This window comes from Staurois parvus, unplaced genomic scaffold (assembly GCF_062004578.1).
Source record: "Staurois parvus isolate SC_StPar_1 unplaced genomic scaffold, SC_StPar_1.0 ptg000505l, whole genome shotgun sequence".
NCBI lineage: Eukaryota > Metazoa > Chordata > Amphibia > Anura > Ranidae > Staurois > Staurois parvus.
Window position 1 is genome coordinate 3,409,329 of NW_028318301.1, and position 26,522 is coordinate 3,435,850.

The window sequence follows — 26,522 nt, forward strand, 5'->3', positions numbered from 1 at the left end:
TCTCTCTCTGGAGTCGATACCTTTTTTAATACAAGAGAGGGTTTTGCTCACTTTAGAAACCGCAGCTTGGCATGGCATGCCATTATTAAGCTTGTGACCTACCGGAACTCTCAAACCCTTCTCCACCATTGATTCTCCCAGTTGTGCCCCCCCTAGTATGTATGATGCATGCATATTCTTAGCCCCCAAGTGTATAACCTTACATTTACAGTTGCAAGAAAAAGTATGTGAACCCCTTGGGATTAAGAGGAGTTTTGCATGAATTGGGCATAAAATGTGCTCTGAACGTCATCTAAGTCACAACAATAGAAGAACACAGTCTGCTGAACATAATACTACACAAACATTAGATGTTGCCATGGTTTAATTGCACATAACATGTAAACATTCACAGTGCAGGGAGGAAAAAGTATGTGAGGCCCTAGCTTAATGACTTCTCCCAGAGCTAATTGGAGCCGGGAGTGAGCCAACCTTGACTCCAATCAGTGTGATGATATTGGATGTGTTGCTGACAGCTGTCCTGCCCTTAAAAAACACACAACTCTTTTGGGTTTACTGGTTTCAAGAAGCACTGTCTGATGTGAACCATGCCTCGCAGAAAAGAGCTCTCAGAAGACCTACGATCAAGAATTGTTGACTTGCATGAAGCTGGAAAGGGTTACAAAAGTATCTCCAAAAGCCTTGATGTTCATGTGTCCACGGTAAGACAGACTGTCTACAAATGGAGAAAGTTTAGCACTGTTGCTACTCTCCCTAGGCGTGGTCGTCCTGTAAAAATGACTGCAAGAGCACAGCGCAGAATGCTGCATGAGGTAAAGACGAATCCCAGTGTCAGCTAAAGACCTACAGAAATCTCTGGCACATGCTAACATTTTTGTTGACACATCTACAATAAGGAAAACATTAAACAAGAATGGAGTACATGGAAGGACACCATGGAGGAAGCCATTGCTGTCCAAAAAGAATATTGCAGCACGTTTGAAGTTTTCAAAAGAGCACCTGGATGTTCCACAGCACTACTGGCAAAATATACTGTGGACAGATGAAACCAAGATTGAGTTGTTTGGGAAGAACACACAACACTATGTGTGGAGAAAAAAAGGCACAGCACACCAACATCAAAACCTCATCCCCACTGTAAAACGTGGTGGAGGGAGCATCATGGTTTGGGCTGCTTTGCTGCCTCTGGGCCTGGACGGATTGTTGTCATCGATGGGAAAATGAATTCCAGAGTTTATCAAGACATTTTGCAGGAAAATGTATGACCATCTGTCCGCCAACTGAAGCTCCGCAGAGGATGGGTGATGCAACAGGACAATGACCCAAAGCATACAAGTAATTCAACAAAACAATGGCTGCAACAGCACAGATTACGCCTTCTGGAGTGGCCCAATCAGAGTCCTGACCTCAACCCGATTGAAATTCTGTGGCATGACCTTAAGAGAGCGATTCACTCCAGACATCCCAAGAATATTGCTACACTGAAACAGTTTTGTGAAGAGGAGTGGTCCAAAATTACTCCAGATCGTTGTGCAGGTTCTGCAACTACAGGAAACGTTTGGTTGAGGTTATTGCTGCCAAAGGAGGGTCAACCAGTTATTAAGTCCAAAGGTTCACATACTTTTTCCTCCCTGCACTGTGAATGTTTACATGTTATGTGCAATTAAACCATGGCAACATCTAATGTTTGTGTAGTATTATGTTCAGCAGACTGTGTTCTTCTGTTGTTGTGACTTAGATGACGATCAGAGCACATTTTATGCCCAATTCACGCAAAATTCCACGTAATCCCAAGGGGTTTACATACTTTTTCTTGCAACTGTATCAACATTAAACTTCATTTGCCACATAGTTGCCCAATTAAACAGTACATTGAGGTCGGCTTGTAAGTTGAAGACATCCTGTAAGGACGTTATTCCACTGCAGAGCTTGGTGTCATTTGCGAAGACTGAAATGGTATTTTTAATCCCAAACCCTATGTCATTTATAAATATATTAAAAAGTAAGGGTCCCAACACTGAACCCTGGGGTACACCACTGACAACCCTAGACCATTCAGAATATGAATCATTAACCACTACTCTTTGAATACGATCTTAGCCTGTTTTCTATCCATTTACATACAGATTTTCCAAGCCTGTAAACGTTACCTTACACATAAGCCGTGTGTGGGGAACTGTCAAACGCTTTTCTAAATCCAAGTATACAACTTCCACCGCCACCTCTCTGTCCAAAGTTTTGCTCACCTCCTCATAAAAAGAAATCAGATTTGTTTGACAACTTCTTTCTTTCATGAATCCATGCTGTCTGTTGCTTAAAGAACTATGTGGTCTTTTATTAAACTCTCCAGTATCTTCCCAAATATAGAAGTTAAACTAACAGCTCTATAATTACTTGGTAAAGATTTTGACCCCTTTTTAAATATTGGCACTACATTGGCCTTACGCCAATCCAGTGGTACTATGCCAGTCATTAAAGAATCCCTAAAAATGAGAAACAATGGCTTTGAAATGACAGAGCTCAATTATTTAAGAACCTGTGGGTGTATGCCATCCAGACCAGGTGCTTTATTCACCTTTTTTCTGTCTAAATATTTCTGGATCATATCAATTGTGAGCCAAGGTGGATCATCTGGAGCTGTGTCAATACCATGCCCATTATGGATAAGAGCTCCCCCATGCTCCTTTGTGTACACAGAGCTGAAGAAGATATTTAATAAATGTACCTTCTCTTTGTCCCCAGTCATCCACTCTAGATTACTTTGTAAAGAGCCTACATGCTTGGACTGAACCTTTTTACTATTAATATATTTGTACTTTTTTTGGGGTTGGTCCTGCTATCTTTTGCAATCTGTTGTTTGTTTTAAATTTTTCCTTATTTCCTTTTTGCATATTCTGTTATATTCTTTGTAATGTTTAAATGATAGCCTTCCTTCATTTTTTTATTTAATAAAAGCTCTTTTCTTATTATCTATAGCTTTTTTAACTTTGGCCGTAAGCTACATAGGTTTGATTTTTAGCCTTTTAAACTTGTTGCCCATGGGAATGTATTTTGCAGTGTGTTCACGTACAGGGATGGACTGACCATTTGGAAACTCGGGCACTGCCCGAGGGCCCAGGGTCAGTAGGGGGCCCCATGAGATGCCCCTGGTACCTTTTTCATAGGTTTTTTTGAGTTGTGGCCCCATGAGTTGTCAGTCTGCCCCTGTTCACGTACAGACTTTTTGAAGAACTCCCATTTCTGTGTTGTGTTCATCGATGCCAATATTCCCCCCCAGTCTAAGTCTTGGAGAGCAGCTCTCAGTCATGGAAAATTAGCTCTCTTAAAATTGAGCATTTTATCTTTCCCGTGCTGTTTACAGCTAACAATAAATGAAATCATGTTATGGTCACTGCTACCCAAATGTTCTTTTATATCAGCGGTTCTCAACCTGTGGGTCGCGACCCCTTTGGGGGTCGAACAACGCTTTCACAGGGGTCGCCTAAGACCATCGGAAAACACATATTTCCGATGGTCTTAGGAACTGAGACACCGCTCCTCTATATGTCTCCAGGTGTGGGCGGGATGACATGCCGCCCCTGTCATCTGGCCACACCCCCGGGATCAATCCTCACCGTTGATTGGCCGCCGGAACTGTAGCTCAGGAGAGGCACACAGGCGGCCAATCACCGGCGAGGAGGTGGAGCTTGGAGAGGAGGAGCCGAGCAGCACCGCGAAGATCGAGTGAGTGAAGAGGAGCAGAGCGGCCGGAGAAGGAAGACAGCTGACCGGTAAGTGTCTGTACCATGGGAGAGGGAGGGAGCGTGCGAGCCCAGGCTGGAGCAGGGGTCAGCAAGGTAAGTATCATTGGTGTCAGTGGGAGGAATAGTGCCCAATCATTGGTGTCACTAATACCAATGATGGGGCACTATTCCTCCCACTGACATCAACAATGGGGCACTATTCCTCCCCCCACTGACACCAACGATGAGGCACGATTCCTCCCCCCACTGACACCAACAATGGAGCACTATTCCTCCCCCCACTGACACCAACGATGGGGCACTATTCCTCCCCCCACTGACACCAACGATGGGGCACTATTCCTCCCCCCACTGACACCAACGATGGGGCACTATTCCTCCCCCCACTGACACCAACGATGGGGCACTATTCCTCCCCCCACTGACACCAACGATGGGGCACTATTCCTCCCCCCACTGACACCAACGATGGGGCACTATTCCTCCCACTGACACCAACGATGGGGCACTATTCCTCCCACTGACACCAACGATGGGGCACTATTCCCCCCACTGACACCTACGATGGGGCACTATTCCTCCCACTGGCACTATTCCTCCCACTGATACCAATGATGGGGCACTATTCCTCCCACTGACACCAATGTTGGGGCACTATTCCTCCCCCTGACACCAATGTTGGGGCACTATTCCTCCCCCTGACACCAATGTTGGGGCACTATTCCTCCCCCTGATACCAATGTTGGGGCACTATTCCTCCCCCTGATACCAATGTTGAGGCACTATTCCTCCCACTGACACCAATGATGGGGCACTATTCCTCCCACTGATACCAATGATGGGGCACTATTCCTCCCACTGACACCAATGTTGGGGCACTATTCCTCCCCCTGACACCAATGTTGGGGCACTATTCCTCCCCCTGACACCAATGTTGGGGCACTATTCCTCCCACTGACACCAATGATGGGGCACTATTCCCCCCACTGACACCTATGATGGGGCACTATTCCCCCCACTGACACCAATGATGGGGCACTATTCCCCCCACTGACACCAATGATGGGGCACTATTCCCCCCACTGGCACCAATGATGGGGCACTATTCCCCCCACTGACAGCTATGATGGGGCACTATTCCCCCCACTGACACCAATGATGGGGCACTATTCCTCCCACTGACACCAATGATGGGGCACTATTCCCCCCACTGACACCAATGATGGGGCACTATTCCTCCCACTGACACCAATGATGGGGCACTATTCCTCCCACTGACACCAATGATGGGGCACTATTCCCCCCACTGACACCTATGATGGGGCACTATTCCTCCCACTGACACCAATGATGGGGCACTATTCCTACCACTGACACCAATGATGGGGCACTATTCCTCCCACTGATACCAATGACGTGGCACTACTCCTCCCACTGCAAAATTACAGTTTTGAAGTAGCAACGAAAATAATTTTATGGTTGGGGGTCACCACAACATGAGGAACTGTATTAAGGGGTCGCGGCATTAGGAATGTTGAGAACCACTGTTTTATATGGACATTCGTAATAAACTCTGCATGGTTTGAGATTACCAGGTCCAGCAGAGCATCATTCCTAGTAGTGGTTCCTATGAACTGTACCATAAAATTGTCCTGTAGAAGGTTTAAAAATGTTTGCCCTTTAACTGTTCCTGCAGTACCATTATTCCAGTCAATTTCTGGGTAGTTTAAATCCCCCATTATTATCACTGTCCCAGCCCTTGCAGCCCTTTCGATCTGTGCAAGATTTGAGTCTCCACCTCTTCATTAACACTGGGAGGCCTATAACAAACTCCAATGATTACCTTTGTAGTACACACCCCCATGTGCAGTTCCACCCATAATGCTTCAGTCTTACCACACTCTCCATCAACTAGGTCTGCAAGGATAGTTTTTTTTTTCTTGTGCCCTTAATTGGGCTTTAAGGTTGGAATCCACACTCCTAACCCCTGTATCCCTAAAGGAGACACTCTTCCTAAAAGGTCTACTTGTCTAGCAAGTCATTGTAAGAATGCATCCATCTTGAGAGGTGTACCCTACAATTCTGAATTAGACATGTGTAAAGAATACAGCTTACCCATACTGTTTTGTAAGGTTGACTTTTTGTCATGCTAAGCCCACTCCTCCTCTATTGGCTCCTTAGTTTCTGGAAACTGGAAAAGTGGGTGGCACTTTCTTTAAGTTTGGATAGTACTTTCTAAACATTAGCAGTGGTGATGGCTCATCTTCCCTCTCATTTGCTTGCTTTACTGATGATACATCTGGTGGGATTTTACCAAATTTAACAAATGGTCTCAACAACTTCTTTGAAGGGCACCATTTGCCACTTCCTCTCTGATTTAAACTTTGATTACCTCATTTTCTGCATGTCCACCAAGTCAGGCTTCTTAAAAGCAAGTCTCAAACACTAACTTCAAAGGCATAGGCTTTGTACCACAAGCTCAGCAGTCCCCTGTACTAGGTCTTCAGATAGAAGCTTCTTTTAGTTTTGTGATTAGTTTTGTTGTTCTTGCTAGAAGAGGATACTACCTTTCTTTTTCTGCAACTAGGACCTCACCCACTAGCAACAAAAAATGAGAGGAGGAATAGGTTGTTACTCACCCTACTCTTTTATTGTATACTTGGCAAAAGAAAGGTATTCCAGTCCCCTATCTATAGGAAATCTATAAAGACTTCGGTGCCTGATTACCTGTAACAGGAAGCAAGTGAACTTATCTTGGATTATGGAAAAGAAGGGCCTCAGTGTAACCCTGTTAACCACTTGCCTACCGGGCACTTATACCCCCTTCCCTACCAGGCCAATTTTCAGCTTTCAGCGCTGTCGCATTTTGAATGACAATTGCGTGGTCATGCGACATTGTACCCATATGAAATAGGTGGCACTGATGGGCACTGATGAGGAGGCACTGGTAGGTGGCACTGATGGTCATTGACAGGCATCACTGATGGGCACCAAAAGGCAGCACTGATACATGGCACTTCTATATGGCACTGTTAGGTGGCACTGACTGGCACTGATAGGTGGCACTGACTGGCACTGATAGGTGGCACTGATGCACACGGATAGGCGCACTGATGGGCACTGATAGGTGGCACTGATGGGCGTTGACAGGCATCACTGATACATGGCACTGATAGGCGGCACTGACTGGCACTAATAGGTGGCGCTGATTGGCAGCACTGATAGGTGCTTTTTTTCTCACAAATAGAGCTGTCTTTTGGTGGTATTTAATTGCCGCTAGGGGTTTTATTTTTTGCGCTATAAACAAAAAAAGAGCAAAAAATTTGAAAAAGAAAAGGTTTCTTTGTTTCTGTTATAAAATTTTGCAAACAGGTAATTTTTCTCCTTTACTGATGTGCGTTGATGAGGCTGCACTGATAGGCTGCACTGATAGGCAGCACTAATGAAGTGGCTCGGATTGGGAGCACTGATAGGTGGAACTGATAGGCGGCACTGATGGGTACTGATAGCACTGATAGGCGGCACTGCTGGGCACTGACTGGCGGCACTGCTGGGTACTGACTGGCGCAACTGCTGGCCACTGACTGGCACAACTGCTGGGCACTGACTGGCAGCACTGCTGGGCTGCACTGATGGGTGGCATTGATGGGCACAGGTGGGAGGTACTGATGGGCAGAGGTGGGTGGCACTGATGGGCAGAGTTGGGTGACACAGGTTGTCACAGTTGTGGACACAAGAGCCAGGCACGGCTCTCACTGCGTTAAGAAGTCTTTATGTATCCCCTCATTCCCCCTCCCTCAGGAATGCGTTCAGTGTAGCTGTCTATGCCATCCTTTTCCCAAATAAGGCAATAGGCTTGTCTGTTGTAAGAAGATACCAATTGATTTTTGTAGAAAAGAAGCTGTTATGCTTTGTGTGTAGTCAGAGAAGTAGGGACCGTCTGCGTTTTAACATCTAGCAGACCGAAAGAAAGCTACGTCTCCTGCGATGAACCAACGGAACTAGCAGTCGTGACCAGAAATCCCTTTTAAGCTCATGAAACTTGAAGCTGCTTAAAACCAAGGCTGACTGGCAAGTACTTTCACCCTTTAAACTCTTTTCTGTTATCTGTTTGCTGTGCTGTTATGCTCTGTACATTTATAAATATATATATATATATATATATATATATATTGGTTACATCTTCTTTCTGTAAATATTTTTACTGCACCCTTTTAATCTTTTGGTAATAAATCTTACTTTCTGAAAGTGTTGAACTGTTTCTATAGCTCTTGAATGTAACTTACGAATCCCTGCCGCTGAAGAGCGCTACTATGAGTGTTTAACCCTCTGTATAACCGGTCTGTAGAGATTGCGGTATACTGTCTATTAACCAATCATCCTAGTGTATTGCTAAGTTTCCTATTTCTCTGTATAAAAATGAGGTTGTGGCAGTGTGAAGGGTTAATTGCGTAATTAACCTGACCCAGTAACAATCGCATTCAGGCTGCCGGTACGTAGATTGTGGTCCAATTAGCTGGAAAATCGGTGTGCAGGGTGCAGGTGGATGTGGCATTGTTACGCACGTGACATCGCGGTTTTAGATTGGCTAGTCCTTTGGTCAAGAGTTTGGTGAGAAGGACTGGGGTCCGACGCTGTGCCCGTCACACAGGTGGGTGGCACTGATGGGCAAAGGTGGGTGGCACTGATGGGCACAGGTGGGTGGCACTGATGGGCACTGGTGGGTGGCACCACTGGGCACTGGTGGGCGGCACTGGTGGGCACAAGTGGGTGGAACTGGTGGGTGGCACTGCTGGGCACCGACCATCTGGGCACTGATCATCAGTGCCAATCCCTGCTCTGACAACTGCCGGTTCTCGGCAGTACTTTCCGTACGATCTGACAGCATGAGGAAAGTGCAGCCGAGAACCGGGAATTGCATTTCCCTGTAATCAGTGTGTCATTGGACACGGCTGATCACGTGGTAGAAAGCCGTTGTGATTGGCCTTTTACCACATCACGTGATCAGCTGTGTCCGTAGGACACAGCGATCACAGAGAGCGCGTTCTGGGAGGACGTCATATGACGCCCTCCCAGAACTGGCCGGCCGCGGTGTAGCCATCATTCGGTTATCTGCGGTCGGCAACTGGTTCAGAGTGCACCTCTAGAAGAGTGCCAAGGTATACCCTGAGAAGCAGCAAAGGGTCAGAAGCAGCAAAAGGTCAGTAAATATTTAATGGCAGAATGCCAGATGAGGTTAAAAACGGAAGTGGAAGCAGAGAAAGACGCCGCCAAATAGAAAAAGGTGTTGTGGATACCTCACAATATATCACCACTGCCTGTTCATAGAAATAGAGACTGCCTGAACAAGATGACGCTCCTTGCTGGCAATATATATATATATATATATATATATATATATACAGTGCTAAAAATTCAAATGACAATCAAATGACACATGTAAGCAGATATAATTGCGCTGTGGGGCGCTGAGGTTAAATTGAAGTGCAATAAACATCTGTGGATGTTATATTGTGCAGGTAGTCAAATAAACATATAAGTCACAAACTTCATACAGAGGTGAAAAACGTGACTCCAGTGATGATTAAATGAGTGTAGATTGCACTAACCAGATAGCGCAATTTTATGCGCTTTTGAGTATTTAAACCACTCCTGGTCCTCTGGGTATAGAGAGATGAACATCCACTAATCAACTGGCCAACCAGCAGAAAGACAGGTAATCGTAGGGTCATCAACTTCCAGGGATCAGGAATCACTCAGCCATCCAGCAGGGGGATCACACTCCAGGTGCCAGGTATCATGGATAACCACCAGGGGGACCTCACTCAATGGAAGGTGCAGAGCAGTAATATGAATCCACCTTAAGGGGGGGCTCGCAATCAAACGAGCCCAAACAGAAATATATTGACCACTTTCTCCAACCATTAGTATCTGGTACCCCTGCCTTTTTAAAAGACACCAAACAAGTTTTGGTGGACATTAAAGGAATCTATTTACAATCACCCACATATCTTGTAACGACGGATGTAGCCGCCTTGTACAGTAATATTAAGCATGACGATGGCATGGCAGCAGCATAATTTTACTTAAATACGGCCACTGATATCCCTATATTACAGAGGAATTTTATATTAGAACTTTTGGACTTTGCCATGAGACACAATTACTTTTGGTTTGAAAATAAATATTACCTACAAACCACAGGTGTTGATATGGGAGCGAAATTCGCTCCCAGTTTAGCGAATTTGTCCATGGCGAGATGGGAGGAAGATCTCATCTATTCCAGGGACTGGCCGAACCTCATTTTTTATCATTGTTACACTGACGATGTGTTTTTACTATTGCAGGGTGATGAATTCTCTCTGAAAAATTTGTTCACTACGCTAAATCATAATGATTTAAATATTACACTTACCAGCATGATTTTAATGAAATTAATTTCCTTGATCTTACCCTTTTTAATGATGGCACTGGGATTTCCACTAAAACATTTTTTTAAATCCACAGACAAATAGTTCCCTTGGATAGTTGCCATCATCCGAAATGGCTTAACAACATACTGAAAGGTCAATTCTTGCGTATTCGCAGGAACTTTGACAATATAGAGGACTTTATCTCACAGGCCAATATATTGAAAAATAGATTTTTAGAAAACGGCTACAGTGGTGTAACTCTAGATAGAGAAATGGAAGAAGTCTGTAAATTGGATCGAAATGAGCTTCTTCTCCCTAAAACCGAGTCTAAGCCTGATGGATTCTGTCCTTTCATTACCAACTTTAATATACAATATAAAGACGTGGCAAAAATCATCAGAAAATATTGGCCAATCTTGAAAAATGACCCAGTACTGGGTAGAGCTATTCCTGACCAGCCGGAAATTACCTACCGTAAGGCACCATCACTAAGATTGACGTTAGCCCCCAATGTGGTAAACCCACCTAGACCTCTGTCCTTTAATTTTGAACATAAAGGTTTCTTTCCATGCAATAGGTGTATGTTATGTGTGAATAACGGTGTCCATAAGAAACCAGTTAAATCCTTTTGTTCCAACACGACTAACAAAAGATATGATATACAGTCAGTCATTACATGTAATAGTACACACGTGGTGTACCTTTTAGAATGTTCTTGCGGTAAGCAATATGTTGGTAGAACCACTAGACAACTGCGTGATAGGTTAAGGGAACATTTGAGCAATATTAAAAAGGGATATAAAGAACACTCACTGTCTATGCACTATCGGTTTCACCACAATAGAAATCCACTGTGTTTAAAATTTATCAGCATAGATGTTATCAAACATCATTGGAGGGGGTTGTTCAAGCGGAGAGCCGTATCCCAGTTAGAAACCAAATGGATATTTGAGCTCCGGTCTCTATCCCCATTGGGTTTAAATGTCGAACTCAACATTAATTGTTTCATTGATAATAGTTAAATTATTGCCCTCTCCTGTCCCCCTTTTTTTTTCGTATCTTATGCCCGATTTAGGTCTTAAAGGTTTCTTCATTGAGTGGTTTTATAATTCACTAACCAGTTTATTGATATTGTTCCTAGTTGATGTTTTACTTTTGCCTTTTAATTTTCGTTGTTATGGAATTTTCCCCAGTGTCTTTTAGATGTGTTTTTTAATACAGTCACCATCCTAATACTATTTATATATCCTTTTTATTGTTATAACTGTATGTGCAATTTTAGGTTTTATACCCAAGCTTTGGGCCTCATGGACTATAAGTACTTTTATTTCAGCTGTATTTATGGTTTATTGGATTGGATTTTATACTTGGAGGCATGTTTCATGTCCAATTTATTTTATCATCTGTACATATTATTTGATTCTTAGTTATAATCTATATGTTTGTTATTCGCTATTTTTTATTGGGTTTGCCATTATTAATGCCATTGACGCATATTCCTCTTTGTTATTAAAGTGGGGGATATGCGTCTCTTCTTTCTTCTTTTTTATTTTTTTATAATGGTTTGTTTTTTATATATTTAATGTTGAATATGAATTTGTTAATGTTATGTTTCTATACACAGACACACAGAGACATATTTTAATCAACAATAGGTTTTTTATAACTGGGACTTGTAGTTCCACTAATTCTGGCATGACAAGTTTCCTTTGTAATCCAGACATTATTGTCTGTGACCTGGTACATCTGGTCTACAACAAAATGGAGGCTGGGTACTTTAAGTAGTATCACCAAATATAACCCAGTTTGTGATCCATCTCATGCTCTGTCCCCTTTTAAGGGTTGTAATTGATCCATTCTATATCTATACAATTTTTATTGGATTATCTGTCGGTAATTCCACCGACGGGACGGGTCATTTGCTTCCATCCCCTTCTGTCTCTTGTTGTCTGTGGATAACCGATAAAATGGCTGCTCAGTTGTCCAATTGTCCAAAATGGCGTCACCGCACCCTACCGCGCATGAGCACGGTCCACTATATAAAGCACCCATTTATGAAGGCACGCTCCCTTTGATAACGTGCTAGTGCACGAAACACGTTAGGGAGGAGTCAGGCTGTGACGTCACGCCACTCAGGCCACGTGCTAGGCCGGCGCCCATCTTTACTACTGTATCACACTGTGAGTGCTTTTGTTTCTACTGTATCTACCTTGCTTGGCAATCCTTTTTTATAATTAAAATACTACACTATCAAGCAATTTCTGTTTGGGCTCGTTTGAATGCGAGCCCCCCCCCCCCCCCCCAAGGGTGGATTCATATTACTGCTCTGCACCTTCCATTGAGTGAGGTCCTCCTGGTGGTTATCCATGATACCTGGCACCTGGAGTGTGATTCCCCTGGTGGATGGCTGAGTGATTCCTGATCCCTGGAAGTTGATGACCCTACGATTACCTGTCTTTCTGCTGGTTGGCCAGTTGATTTGTGGATGTTCATCTCTATACCCAGAGGACCAGGAGTGGTTTAAGTACTCAAATGCGCATAAAATTGCGCTATCTGGTTAGTGCAATCTACATTCATTTAAACATCACTGGAGTCATGTTTTTCACCTCTGTATGAAGTTTGGGACTTATATGTTTATTTCACCACCTGCACAATATTACGTCCACAGACGTTTATTGCACTTCAATTTAACCTCAGCACCCCACAGCGCAATTATATCTGCTTATATGTGTCATTTGATTGTCATTTGATATTTTAGCGCTGTGTAAATAAATATATATATATATATATATAAGAATAACCCAGGATAGCGCCATACGTACCCTCTTCTGCAACCTGTGTGTATGTGTACTCTGTGCAGGTAGTCTGGCCCAGAATCATTCTTATTTTAGGAGGATTTACCTCCAGCCACAGGGCTGTCTAATAGGAACAACTGCAAACAGAGAAACTATAAACGAACACCAGTTAGATGAGGCACTTTAAATGTATCAATCTAGACAGGGTTGTCCTTTAGGGGTCAATGGGTGGAACTAATCCATTGTGTGCTGACTTGATGCGGAGACAGGAAAATGGATTTTATAGCGAGTACAAAAAAAATCCAACTTTTTCATTGTTTTTGTGTCTAGATTTTTAAAAGTCCTGATATCATCTTTTTTTCTCAACCATGTGTATTTTTGACACTTCACTCCTCCATGGGTGAGGGATCAAAGCTTTGGCCTTAACCTATTCTGTGGAGGGGCTTATCATTTTATGATCCCTGATAAATAGCTGGAATCACTATAGCATTGTGAGTTGTTGGGCTCAGTCTTGTAAATGGGCAGCACAGTGGCCTAGTGGTTAACACTCCTGCCTTGAAGCATTGTGGAATTTGCATGTTCTTCAAGACTCTCTCCAGTAGGCCTAGACATCTGTGCAGTGTTTTATCTGCTGCGCCTGCTGTCCAGATGCCATTGGACTTGAGCAATGCAGTGGTGATTGCTACTTGTAAGCTATAATCACATCAGCCTCTTTTCAGTTTAGGTGTGGAGTGCACTTTTGCTTTAGGTGTTAGATGGTTAGATCAAGCTTTTAGGTGGCTTTACTTCTCTGTTTGTTGGAGACTGGTTCTTCACTTGATAATTTTGGTGTGGGACAGATTCTCACAGGCATTCAGCTACATTCTTAGAGTAGGCTATCCCTGTTGTGTCATGGTGGCTTCTCTCCCCAGCAGTGACACTAGTCAGGGCCTTCCTCCCTCTTTTGAATGTTGAGGACCACAATGTCCAGCCTGCTGAGGAGGGCTCCTATACACCTGGTTAGTGCAATGTGGCTTGCCACTGGAGAGGGATCTTGGTTGGGTTTTAGTTGTAGAGTTGCTGGTAATTCACCTGATTCATTGCAGTTGGATGAGTTTTTTGGCAGGTCTTTGGTCTAGGATCAATCAGTCAAAGCCACAGCGACTTACATGAAAAATCAATGAGAACCAAGGTTTTCCAAACAGTGAAGGGAGGTCAGGCTCATCCTTTCCTAAATGAAGTTCTTCCTCTCTCTGCAGTATACTTTTCCGTGCTGAGAAACTGACAGTCAGATTTTTTTCAGCAGACAGGATCTTTTTTCCAGTGGGGTTACCAGATGTGAATTTTCTTGTGTTGGGATTTCATTTGTTCCTCTCTGTGACGAATGAAACCGAAAGTGACAAGGATTTTGTCACTTCCAGTTTTGGTGCTGTGTTTTCCTTGCCAGTATCAGCCAGAGAAGCAGCTAATTAAACAAATTGAACTGCTGTCTTGGAGGGTAGAGGAGGGATCAGGGGTGTATTAGACCCATGATCTCTTCATAAAGAGTACCAGTCCCTGCCCAAGCTATCTCAAGGTATTTTTTTCATTGTGATAGCAATAAAAAGTTAAGTGTTAAAAATAAATTTTAATATAATAATAATAATAATAATAAAAAAGCACATTTGCAATGAACATTGGAATAAGAGCAGTACGTCTAACACCAGAGTTCATGTTTAACTCTAAAATGGTATACTGTGAAGACTTTTAAACATCACCTATGGATAATTTTAGATACCGTAATTTGTCACCATTTTGCAGACATGCACAATTTTAAATCTTGACAGCTTGATATCTATTTGACACAACATAATCTTTTATATTTTACAAAAATGGGTATTGTGTTTGTGCGCTAAAATGTATTTAAGTATATTTTTTCTGAAAATTAGTTTTTTGATAAATGACTGCGCAAATATTGTGAGACATACAAAATGGCAACAACAATCACTTTATATCCCAAGACCTCTGCTTTCAGAAAATATATATCGTGTTTGGGTGTTCAAAGTAATTTTCCGGCAAAAAAAAGATAATCATAACATGAATATGATAAATGTCAAAATTAGCCAGGCTGGCTAAGTGGTTACTCTGGTCAAATCTAAATTCTAAATCATCCAGATCTGTAGTTGCATATTACAATCTGCTACCCTGATTTTTGGTTGCTGGATTTAACATCATGACTGTTTTAAACCTTAGTACTAAGAGATTGAGGTATTTCCGAATCAGTTATCTTGTCTTTGCTATAAGCTGCTAAGGCTTCTTCATGTAAAGTTTAACACCAGACCATTGAAGTAAGGCCAGGAAGCTCCTCTGATCCCAGAGTAGAGTTTTGTATAGAAGAGTGATGCTAAAAAAACAAAACAAAACACATAGTCCATTGAGTCTGCACTTTTGTTTTGGAGTGGGGTGTTAACCTTTTTGTCTGAATATGGACATATGTTCTAAGATTAGTTTTGAACTTTTTGTGCTAGTGTGAGGTCATGGCCTATGTTCTAGATGTAACGTTCATATTGAAAATATTGCCCTTCTTTACCTCACGTTTCTGTACTTTCCAGTCTCACCCTCATATTTTAGTATGTCTTTGCAGAACTATACTCACCTTGGCTCAGTGATGCGGCGTCCTGGAGCTCCTCACCAGGTGCTGACATCTTCAAGTGGCTGGCTTCTGGGTATCGGTTGCTGTCTGCTTTCACTGTCCAGGCCAATCTGATTTGGCTTCTGTTGCTGCCCTCTTTCATGGTGGCCTTCACTGGACTCACTCACCCAGACCTAGTGGATGGAAAGGAGGTGGAGTTGGATTTCTTCTATCCTCACAGAGCACCTTCCAAGTCCTTCCTACCCCTCCCCCGCTATCCCTCTCTTCTTTCGAATTGACTGTATACTTCTGTTTTCTCCAATTTCTCTGAGAATTGCAGTGATTTATTGGCATCTTGGACCAGCATCACACTTTTTTGATGGGTTATGTGGCTGGCTACCCTACTTTTTCTCCTCTGAAATACCCATTATCATTCTTGGTGACTTTAACATCCCTGTTAATGTTAGCAGTCCCAGCCATTAACAGCTCAACTTCTCAGCTTAACCTCATATTTTGACCTAACACAATGGACACACACTTCCACTCACTCCAATGATAAAACCCTTGACCTTGTATTCTCCCATCTTTGCACTCCTGGCAACCTCACCAACATTTTCTTTCCTCTCTCTGATCACAACCTCATCACTTTCACAGTATCCTTGTCTCCAACCACCTACTCCTCCAAACAGCAAACCTTCACCACTTTTGCCCTTCTCTCCTCTATTCTACTACTGACCACCACTATGACAAAATCTCTCCCCTTTCCTGTCTTAACAGTTCACTTTTCATCCTAATTGGACACACTTGGTCCTCTAACTACTTGAAGAATCAGGCCCGACTGTTAAAACCTTGGCAAGCTGACAATAACCGAAATCTCAAGGAACATTGTCGTGCTCTTGAACGACTGTGATGTAAAATAAAATCACTGCAGGACTTCACCCTATATAAATCTGCACTCCTAAAATACAATGCTCTCAAACAAACCTACTTCATCTCTCTTATCATCCATTCCTCATCGGCTCTTCACTACCTTTAACTCTGCTTTGTTCTCCGCTAAATTATGCACATATCACTCCCATACTTAAAAAGCGCTCACTGGACCCTACAAACCTGAACAACTTAAAATCCATCTTGCTGCTCCCATTCACCTCTATATATTTACAATGCTTAGTCTACAATCGTCTTAGCTCCTACCTCACAGTAAACAACCTTCTTGACCCCTTACAGTCTTGCTTTCGCTCACTGCACTCCACAGAAACTGCCCTACTAAAACTCTAACGATTTACTAAGTGCTAAACCCAATGGCCACGACTTTATACTCTTACTACTGGACCTCTCTGCAGCCTTTGGTACTGTTGACCACCAACTCCTTCTCAATAAATCCCCTCTTTCTGTAAGGGTCCCCCAAGGCTCTGTTCTTGGAACCATTCTCTTCTCTATCTACACCTCCTCTCTTGGTCACCTGATAACCGTCCACAGCTTCCAATACCATTTCTATGCCGATGACACCCACATTAACTCTCTACTCCTCACCTCCCTCCTTCAGTCTCCTCTTGCATTACCAACTTACTAACTGACATATCAGTTGTCGCACCACTTCCCTAAACTATATCTCTCTAAAACTAAGCTGATAATATCCCCCCACTGCTCGTCTGGTCTTCCATGACTTTTCCATCAAGATAAATAATGCAGCTATAAGTCTCTCCCCTCAAGCCAGGGTACTAGGTGTAATCCTGGACTTTGACCTATCCTTTTGGCCCCAAATCCAAAAAAGCTTGTAGACTTCACCTCCGTAACCTCTCTAAAATTCGTCCCTGTTTACCTAAAGAAACCACCAAGCTACTCATGTACTCCCTTGTTATCTCTCGCCTTGACTATTGCAACTTCCTTCTCATAGGCCTACCTTTCCCTCTTCCGTCTATTATGAATGCTGCTGCCAGACTTATCTACCTTACCAACTGCTCAGTGTCCGCTGCCCCTCTCTGCCAATCCCTCCACTGGCTTCCCATTGCCCAGCGAATGAAATTCAAAATGCTAACAACAACATACAAAGCTATTTACAATTCTGCCCCGAGCAACATCACCAGTCTTGTCTGCAAATATCACCCAAACCGTTCTCTCTGCTCCTTTCATGATCTCCTGCTCTCAAGCTGCCTTGTCTCCTCCCATGCGCATCTCCAGGATTTCGCCGGAGCCTCTCCCATCCTCTGCAACTTTCTAATTCAATATGTCCAGCGATCCCTAAAAACTCATCTCTTCAGGGAAGCCTATCACGCCTCAAATTAAACATTTATCACTTCATAGCTCATCCCCCACAGTTATAACATTTCGTACCACTAGCCCCACCCTATTAGATTGTAAACTCTTATGAACAGGGCCATCTTGTTTTTTTCGTATTGTAACTGTACTGTCTTCCTTTATGTTGTAAAGTGCTATGCAAACTGTTAGCGCCATATAAATCCTGTATAATAATAATATGATGTCACTCTACACATGCGCAGGATTGCCAGTTTTTTACAGTACAGGGGTGGGCAAACAGGTAGGTAAATTTAACACAGAGGAGAAAAAGCATGTCTTCTGTGCATTAGAAATCCTGCCTGTCTGCCCTTTTTTTATTTTTTACATTAACTTCGACTTTAACATTACTTTGTTTCATAAAAAATGTTCATATTTGATTAGCATGTACCTTTAACAAAGCACTGTGACTATTTGTGTGTCATAATTGTGCTGTTAAACTAGGTGATATGCTCAATGACAGGGTGATTTAGTTTCATTGTAAAGAAGATATTTTAGGGAGAACATCTTTTCAAATAGTTATGTAGTGCTACCCCCAAAAGAGCCACTGGTGATTAGGCCTGGTTTCCCCCCTTACAGCACCCACAGCCCGGCACACTGCATCTTTGACATACTTCCACAGGCTTAATAAGTAGCACAGGGGTTTTGTTTTAGTGTTTTTTATGTTTTTTTAATAATAGGAATACAAAAAAACCATTACAACTGTAACCATAAAAAGAAAAAAAACAAGAGCACTACAAAGTATCAGTACTAGCAGCCAGTACAACCCAGTGGATTTCAAAGTACATAGTCACTGGTTATCCTCATGATCACAAAATGTACACAGCAATTCTATGACCAGTCTCCATAATGGAACACGTTAAAGTTTTATAGTCAAAATCTGGTATGTCTGCAATAGTTAATACAACCACTGTTCCCAAGGGAGCTTTTGTTTAGGTGTTTTTATTGGGGAACGATGAATTTGCATAGGGATAGGAGCATGGGATACACCAAACTGTAAAACCTGTCGAACTTGAGAACTGCTAAACTTTTGGCTGATCTGTACATGTTTCAAGCTGTGTTGCACATCTTAGTCTGTAATGTACTTTGTCTTAGCTAGTAGTAGTATTAGTAGTGGTTGTACAACTCCTGGCTATACTAAATTCAGTCTCTGAGATATGGTGTGCCCCTAGTTGACTTGCACAACTCTTGGCTGCACCCAGTCCTGCCTTGAAGTGCGCAACACCTTCTAGTCAGGCAGTGGAATTTTTGTAAACCAGCTTGAAAAGTTACGGTTTCTTGACAAAGTGTTTACAGTGTACTCTTTATAGTTTATTCAGACCTTTCTTACATGCTAAATGTTTGCAGTTTTCTAATTTGCCTATATTTGGTAATCGTGATTACTTTATTCTTTAGGAACTTGAGGAAAATTACACCAGGGCATATTCGGAGGCACTATCAGCTTTTGGAAATGGTGCCTTATTTATGGAGAAATTCATTGAAAAACCTCGTCATATAGAAGTGCAGATACTTGGTGAGTAAAATAACTGTTTTGTGTATATGGTGCCTTTATGCTTACAATTTTGTTTTTATGAATGGATTTACTTGGAAAAAAAATTGGAAAGTGGAAAAAATAGTTCTCGTGTCCCATATTATCTAGTCCCTGGTATTATCTAGACAAGTTGTTCTTGAAGTGTCACTGTCGCATCACACGATAAGTAAAATGACCCCCTGCCTTACATGATATTGCCCCAAAATTGAATAAAACTTTTATACACATTATACATCTTTATACAAGTGTTAGACTGTAAAACACACATATAAATGCTCAACTTACTAAGCTTTAATAGAGGATAGCGATCTTTCTTTTCAGGTACATGATATGTTTTCAGTTCTCATTGTACTTGAGTGAAAATAGCTATGACCTTTTTGAAAATCTTTATCTTGATGTATTTACTTTGTGAATTGGGCTAAATTGTTTCTAAATGCTGCAAATTAATTAAATTAAGTTAAAATATACTGTATGTGAATATTTACATAAACTAACTTTTATAGTAGATCTAACTAACTTGATCTTCAAATGCAAGTCAGAAAGAAGGGACTCTCATTTTGCAAGTATCCAACCACCTCGGCATTCTTCTTTTGACTCTTGCTTTCAGCACGTTTTTGCTATATAGCGGTTTGGGCACAACTTTTATCGCCTAAACACTTGCTAACAGGGTAATAGAAGTATGACAGCTACACCGCGGCTGGCAAGTTCTAGGAGGGCATCATATAATGTGATCGCTTCCCGCACGCCCCCGATGGTGTACATCGAAACTGTCGGTGATGGCTGTGTCCCTTGGGCACATCACAAATAGGGGTAAAGGGCCAACCACAGCGACCCTTTACCACGTGATTGCTCTGTCCAATGACAAGCTATAACAACTGTAAACATACAGGGATCATGCCTGGGTCTTCTCTCTCCTTTCCTCACACCGATACTGAATGTGAGGAAAGGAGAGAGAATCGGTTGCAGCAGAGTGAGAGGTTTTATTTTTATTATTTTTATAAGTGCCCTATCGGTGCTCATCACTGCTGCCTCATCACTGCAGCTTATCAGTGCTCATCAGTGCTGCCTGATCACTTCAGCTCATCAGTGCTGCTTCATCACTGCAGCTTATCAGTGCTGCCTCATCACTGCAACGTATCGGTGCACATCAGTGCTAATCAGTTACCATCAGTGCTACCTCATTATTGCAGCTTATTGGTGTACATCAGTGCCATTTATCAGTGCACATCAGTGCCGCCTTATCAGTGGATCCTCATTAGCACCTGTCACTGCCAGCCTCATTAGTGCACCCTCATTAGCACCCAGCAGAGCACCCTCAGCACCCAGCAATGCAGCATCTATAGCACCCAGCAGTGCAGCCACTTCTGTCCCAGTATGTGTAAAAATTATTTTCCTGTGAGGACATATACCAAATCCTAAGCATGACTGACGAGAGCAGCTGGGAGCTCTCTGAGCTCTACGAGCCCATTTTAAGCAGTGGGTCTGCTACAGAAGCAGAGGAGGAGGTAAGTGTGCCCATCAAATCAAGGTGTTCTGGTGAGGAGCAGGCTACCACAAGTAGCGCAGTGGCATCCACAAGTAGAGCTGTGGCATCCACCAGTAGCATAGTGGCATCCACCAGAAATGAAGCACCTCAAGAAAGGCCAGGTGTTAGTGGGGTGTCACCTCAGCCCCAAAGGGTTAGTACCCATGCCGGTCTTACATATGCCCATTAAAACCCTCTATGGCTTCCCCCTAACTCTGGAGCAGCTAACATCCCCCCTTTTACTGCCCAGCCAGGAGTCCAGGTGAACCCAGAAAATTTTCCCCCACTTGATTTTTTAAATTAGATTTTTACTGATGACTGAGGGTCCGGCCTACGTGAGGGGATCTAACCCTACCTATGGCCCACCTCGGAGTGATAGTGCCCTGGAATTACCACAGGAGGAGCTGCTTGTCTTCTACATTTCTACAGCTTCATTTATACTTATTCAGTCATCTGTGAGGGCCGAGGGGACAAAATACTTGTATTCTGAGCCAATTACTATAGTAACCATATTTTTATGCCGGTGTGAATGAGGATTTGGGAGCACTAGAGGCAAGCCTTAGGCTGCTAGCAGAAGATCTGAAACTACACAAACTGCTAAAACCGATTTGCAAACGGGGGCTAAAGAAGTCACCACTATGGCCACACCTCCCTCACAGGAATCCAACCCACCTGCTGCACCCGCGGACTTTAATTCTCTCATGATGGCAATAACCAATTGTCAAGCGTTGCTCACTATGAAAATAGAACATCTGCAGACTGACATAGAACTAATCTGGGGCAGAGTGACAGCGGTCAAGCAAAGGGTCAGTGATGCGGAAGACACTATCTGTGACCATACGGCGGAAATACATACAGTGGGGCAAAAAAGTATTTGGTCAGCCACCAATTGTGCAAGTTCTCCTACTTAAAAAGTTGAGAGAGGCCTGTAATTGGCATCATAGGTAGATCTCAACTATGAGAGACAAAATGAGAAAAAAAATCCAGACAATCACATTGGCTGATTTGGAAAGAATTTATTTGCAAATTATGGTGGATAATAAGTGTTTGGTCAATATCAAAAGTTCATCTCAATACTTTGTTATATATCCTTTGTTGGCAATGACAGAGGTCAAACATTTCCTCTAAGTCTTCACAAGGTTGGCACACACTGTTGTTGGTATGTTGGCCCATTCCTCCATGCATCTCTCCTCTAGAGCAGTGATGTTTTGGGGATGTCGCTGGGCAACACGGACTTTCAACTCCCTTCAAAGGTTTTCTATGGGGTTGAGATCTGGAGACTGGCTAGGCCACTCCAGGACCATGAAATGCTTCTTACGAAGCCACTCCTTTGTTGCCCGGGCAGTATGTTTGGGATCATTGTCATGTTGGAAGACCCAGCCACATTTCATCTTCAATGCCCTTGCTGATGGAAGGAGGTTTGCACTCAAAATCTCACGATACATGGCCCCATTCATTCTGTCCTGTACATGGATCAGTCGTCCTGGTCCCTTTGCGGAGAAACAGCCCCAAAGCATGATGTTACCTCCCCCATGCTTCACAGTAGGTATGGTGTTCTTTGGATGCAACTAAGCATTCTCTCCTCCAAACACGACGAGTTGTGTTTCTACCAAACAGTTCTATTTTGGTTTTATCTGACCATATTGCATTCTCCCAATCCTCTTCTGGATCATTCAAATGCTCTCTAGCAAACTTAAGACGGGCCCGGACATGTACTGGCTTAAGCAGGGGGACACATCTGGCACTGCAGGATCTGAGTCCCTGGCGGCATAGTGTGTTACTGATGGTAGCCTTTGTTACGTTGGTCCCAGCTCTCTGCAGGTCATTCACTAGGTCCCCCCGTGTGGTCCTGGGATTTTTGCTCACCGTTCTTGTGATCATTTTGACCTCACTGGGTGAGATCTTGCTTGGAGCCCCAGATCGAGGGAGATTATCAGTGGTCTTGTATGTCTTCCATTTTCTAATTATTGCTCCCACAGTTGATTTGTTCACACCAAGCTGCTTGCCTATTGGAGATTCAGTCTTCCCAGCCTGGTGCAGGTCTACAATTTTGTTTCTGGTGTCCTTCGACAGCTCTTTGGTCTTAACCATAGTGGAGTTTGGAGTGTGACTGTTTGAGGTTGTGGACACGTGTCCTTTATACTGATAACAAGTTCAAACAGGTGCCATTGATACAGATAATGAGTGCAGGACAGAGGAGCCTCTTAAAGAAGAAGGTACAGGTCTGTGAGAGCCAGAAATCTTGCTTGTTTGTAGGTGACCAAATACTTATTTTCCACCATAATTTGCAAATAAATTCTTTCCAAATCAGCCAATGTGATTGTCTGGATTTTTTTCTCATTTTGTCTCTCATAGTTGGGGTCTACCTATGATGCCAATTACAGGCCTCTCTCATCTTTTTAAGTGGGAGAACTTGCAGAATTGGTGGCTGACAAAATACTTTTTTGCCCCACTGTACTATGCGGGTCAAGGTCAAATACCTCGAGACCAGATCGGAGGATGCAGAGAACCGCAGTAGGTGTAACAACCTTCCGTATGGTGGGTCTTCCTGAAGGGGCAAAGGGTGACGATCCGACTCGATTTACCAAGAATCTCCTTCAATCCCGGCTGCCTCAAGCCAGCTTTTTGGTGGTCGAGAGAGCCCATCCAATGCCAGCAGCCTGGGGCCTATCTGATTCACTGCCCCACACCTTTATTTTTAAGCTGCTCAACTACCGTGACCGAGATCTGGTGTTGAGGGTGGCCAGAGCCCAGGGAGAACTGCGCTATGAGAATCACAAGTTCATGCTGTTTCCCGACTACTCGGTGAATACTCAACGACAACGCCAATCCTTTGACGCTGTCAAGGCCCAATTATGTGCAAAAGGCCTTACCTATGGCATGCTGTTTCCTGCGAAGCTCAAAGTTCAAGATGGTGAAACCACACGCTTCTTCACCGTGCTTGATGAGGCAGCTTCCTGGTTGGATACCCTACGACCACAGCGTTGATCTTCATGCACCATTGGAAGAATACCCAATCTGTTACCTCTGTCCCAGTCCCTGATTTGAATCATGACTCCCAGATCATCTGTTCTTCAAGTTTTAACTTAAGATAGCACCCTCGGCTATAGCCGAGTGACTTTCCCCATTAGAGGCGGCAGCTCTATGACATGTGAGCTCTACTGACTGGCTTTATGTACTCGCTCCACAGACGTCCCTATGGCTTGTTGCCTGATTTTGTAAAGGGAAGTATGACTCTCCCGGTTTTGGGGGGGGAGTTATGTTTTGTGGGAGTTTTTAGTTCTTTTTCTCTGTTGCAAGTACCTTTTGATATCTCCTGTGGTCCAGTCTATGTATGGTATCAAGCTGCTAAACTGGTTCTTCTGATGCTTATTTTACAATTCTGTGTTTTCTTCCCAGGATTCAGCCTGGGTGGTCTCAATTTTGTTATCAAACACTTATTTTATGGCGCCCCCTGATCTGAAATGTATTTCCTGGAACATGCGGGGCCTCAACTCTCCCGTGAAGCGTTTTTTGGTTTTCCAATTTCTTAAGTCCTGTAATCCACATATTTGTATTTTACAAGAAACCCACTTGATGGGCCATAGGGTACTAGGCTTAAAGAGAGCTTGGGTCTGTCAATATTACAATGCCACGTACTCTTCCTATGCCTGTGGAGTTAGTGTCCTTATTCACAAATCATTGCCATTCACTCACTCTACTTCATCTCAGGCTGGATCCCGAGGGTAAATACGTTATGATTCATGCGATGATCAACTGCTTTGAAATGATAATTGTTGGCCTCTATCTTCCACCTCCTGCTCATTGACTGCTTTGGCCCCGCTCATGGCCTCATCTCCGACACTCCATGTTCTTCTTGCTGGCGATTCCAACCTTACTACAGACCCTAGTGTTGATAAAGTGTATCCTGAAGACAGCGGGGATTTGGAGTCGGCCAAGTGTGTGGGGCTTTATTGATTCACGGTGGAAAAATCCTGAGACCAAGGCCTATACCTACCACTTGGCAACACATAGAACGATGTCTAGAATCGATCTTTGTGATGTTAAACCTTCACTCTTAGCAAGGGTTTGGGAGATTCCATCCTTCCAAGAGGGATTTCTGATCATGCTCCTCTTCTTCTCAGCTTGAGTATTTCTGATGCTCTGGGGGAAAAAAGCTGGAGATTATCTCGGTATTGGATTACTGGATTGAGGTAGAACCCCCAATGGGGAAAGTACTGGAGCAGTACTGGGACTTTAATGAGGGTATTGCTGAGCCTACAACTACTTGGGAGCTTGTAAGGCTACCCTTAGAGGACAGTATCGAACCCTAATTGGGGGGTTACAGGTCAGACGATGGGCGGAGGTGGACTTGGTGGACCGGAGGGGGTAGGAAGCTGAATCCAACTATGTTTTCAATCCAGATCGTGTTAATCACCACAACTTACATCTGGATGTTAAAGAAGCTTTATTTTGCATTTCCGGGTAGGGGGCGCACGTGCCCTACCCACGCCACAATTAGCAGTCATGGCTGTCAATCACTGGGTCCCAGCCAGTGATTGCTTGCCGGCGCCCAGTGATTGCCGAGCATCTCCAATGAGGGGGAGAACTGTTAGCAAACAAAACAGTTATCCTCCCTGTTAGCTTGTGCACACTGCTTTGCATGGCTGCCAGCTGCTTTGTATGACTTACAGTGAAGCACAAACAGCACACAATTAATCCTTTGATCGCCCCACATGTTAACACCTTCCTGCCCAGTATGATTAGTACTGTCAGGGCTTTTTTTTAGCACTGATCACGGTATTGGTGTCACTGAGGATGTCAGAGATGCCAAATCAGTTCCCCCCCAGTGTCAGAATGTCCGCGGCAGTCCCGCTATAAGTTGCTGATCGCCGTCATTACTAGTAAAAGTTAAAAAAAAAAAAAAAAAATCCCAGTATATACCGCCATTTGTAAACGCTATAACTTTCACGTAAACCAATTAATTTACACGTCTTGGGATTTTTTTTTCTATCAAAGACATGTAGCAGAATACATTTTGGCCTAAATTTATGATGAAATTTGATTTTTAAAATTTTTTTACTGGACGTTAATAGCAAAAAAGTAAAAAATATTTTTTTTCTAAAAATATTTTTTTTTATATAAAGCAAAAAATAAAAAATTTGTGGGAAAAAAAGAATGTAAATTTTATTCGGGTGCAGCATTGCATGACCATGCATTTGTCATTTAAAGTAATGCAGCACCGTAACGCAAAAAATGGCATGGTCAGGAAGGGGGGTAAATCCTCTGGAGGGCAAGTGGTTAATAATGCCATCAGCATAAGGATTAAAAATAGGTAATGTTGATTGAGAGAGTGAAGTTCCACTTTAAAGCCCAAACTCAGTTGAAAACTGTTTTTACTGCTTCCTGTGTGCTATTTTGAAAAATTCCCTCTCACTTTCTCTCAAACATTTCTAAGAGGTAAATGAGTTAAAGCCTACCCAACAGTGACATAGACAGCATTTAAAACTCAATCATGGTTTTAACACTTACAACCTTTTATACAAAAGGAAAACAGATTTCGTATGAATTCGAGCTTTCTAAAACGTATCTGTTTCTGCTGTTTTGCTTAAAAAGTAAGCATTAGAGCCCTGAAATACCCATGTCCTGGA

The 26,522-nt window shown here is 43.1% G+C and overlaps 1 protein-coding gene across 4 annotated transcripts in view; it reads left to right on the top strand.

Annotated features, from left to right (window-relative positions):
- The window catches only part of PC (pyruvate carboxylase), a 1,112,699-nt gene that overhangs the window by 396,376 nt on the left and 689,801 nt on the right, over positions 1 to 26,522 (top strand). For all 4 annotated transcript variants that reach the window (XM_089689964.1, XM_089689966.1, XM_089689965.1 and 1 more), the window contains one exon: positions 19,232 to 19,349. In XM_089689964.1, the coding sequence (XP_089546090.1) occupies positions 19,232 to 19,349 (118 nt within the window). The remainder of the gene's footprint in view (positions 1 to 19,231; positions 19,350 to 26,522) is intronic.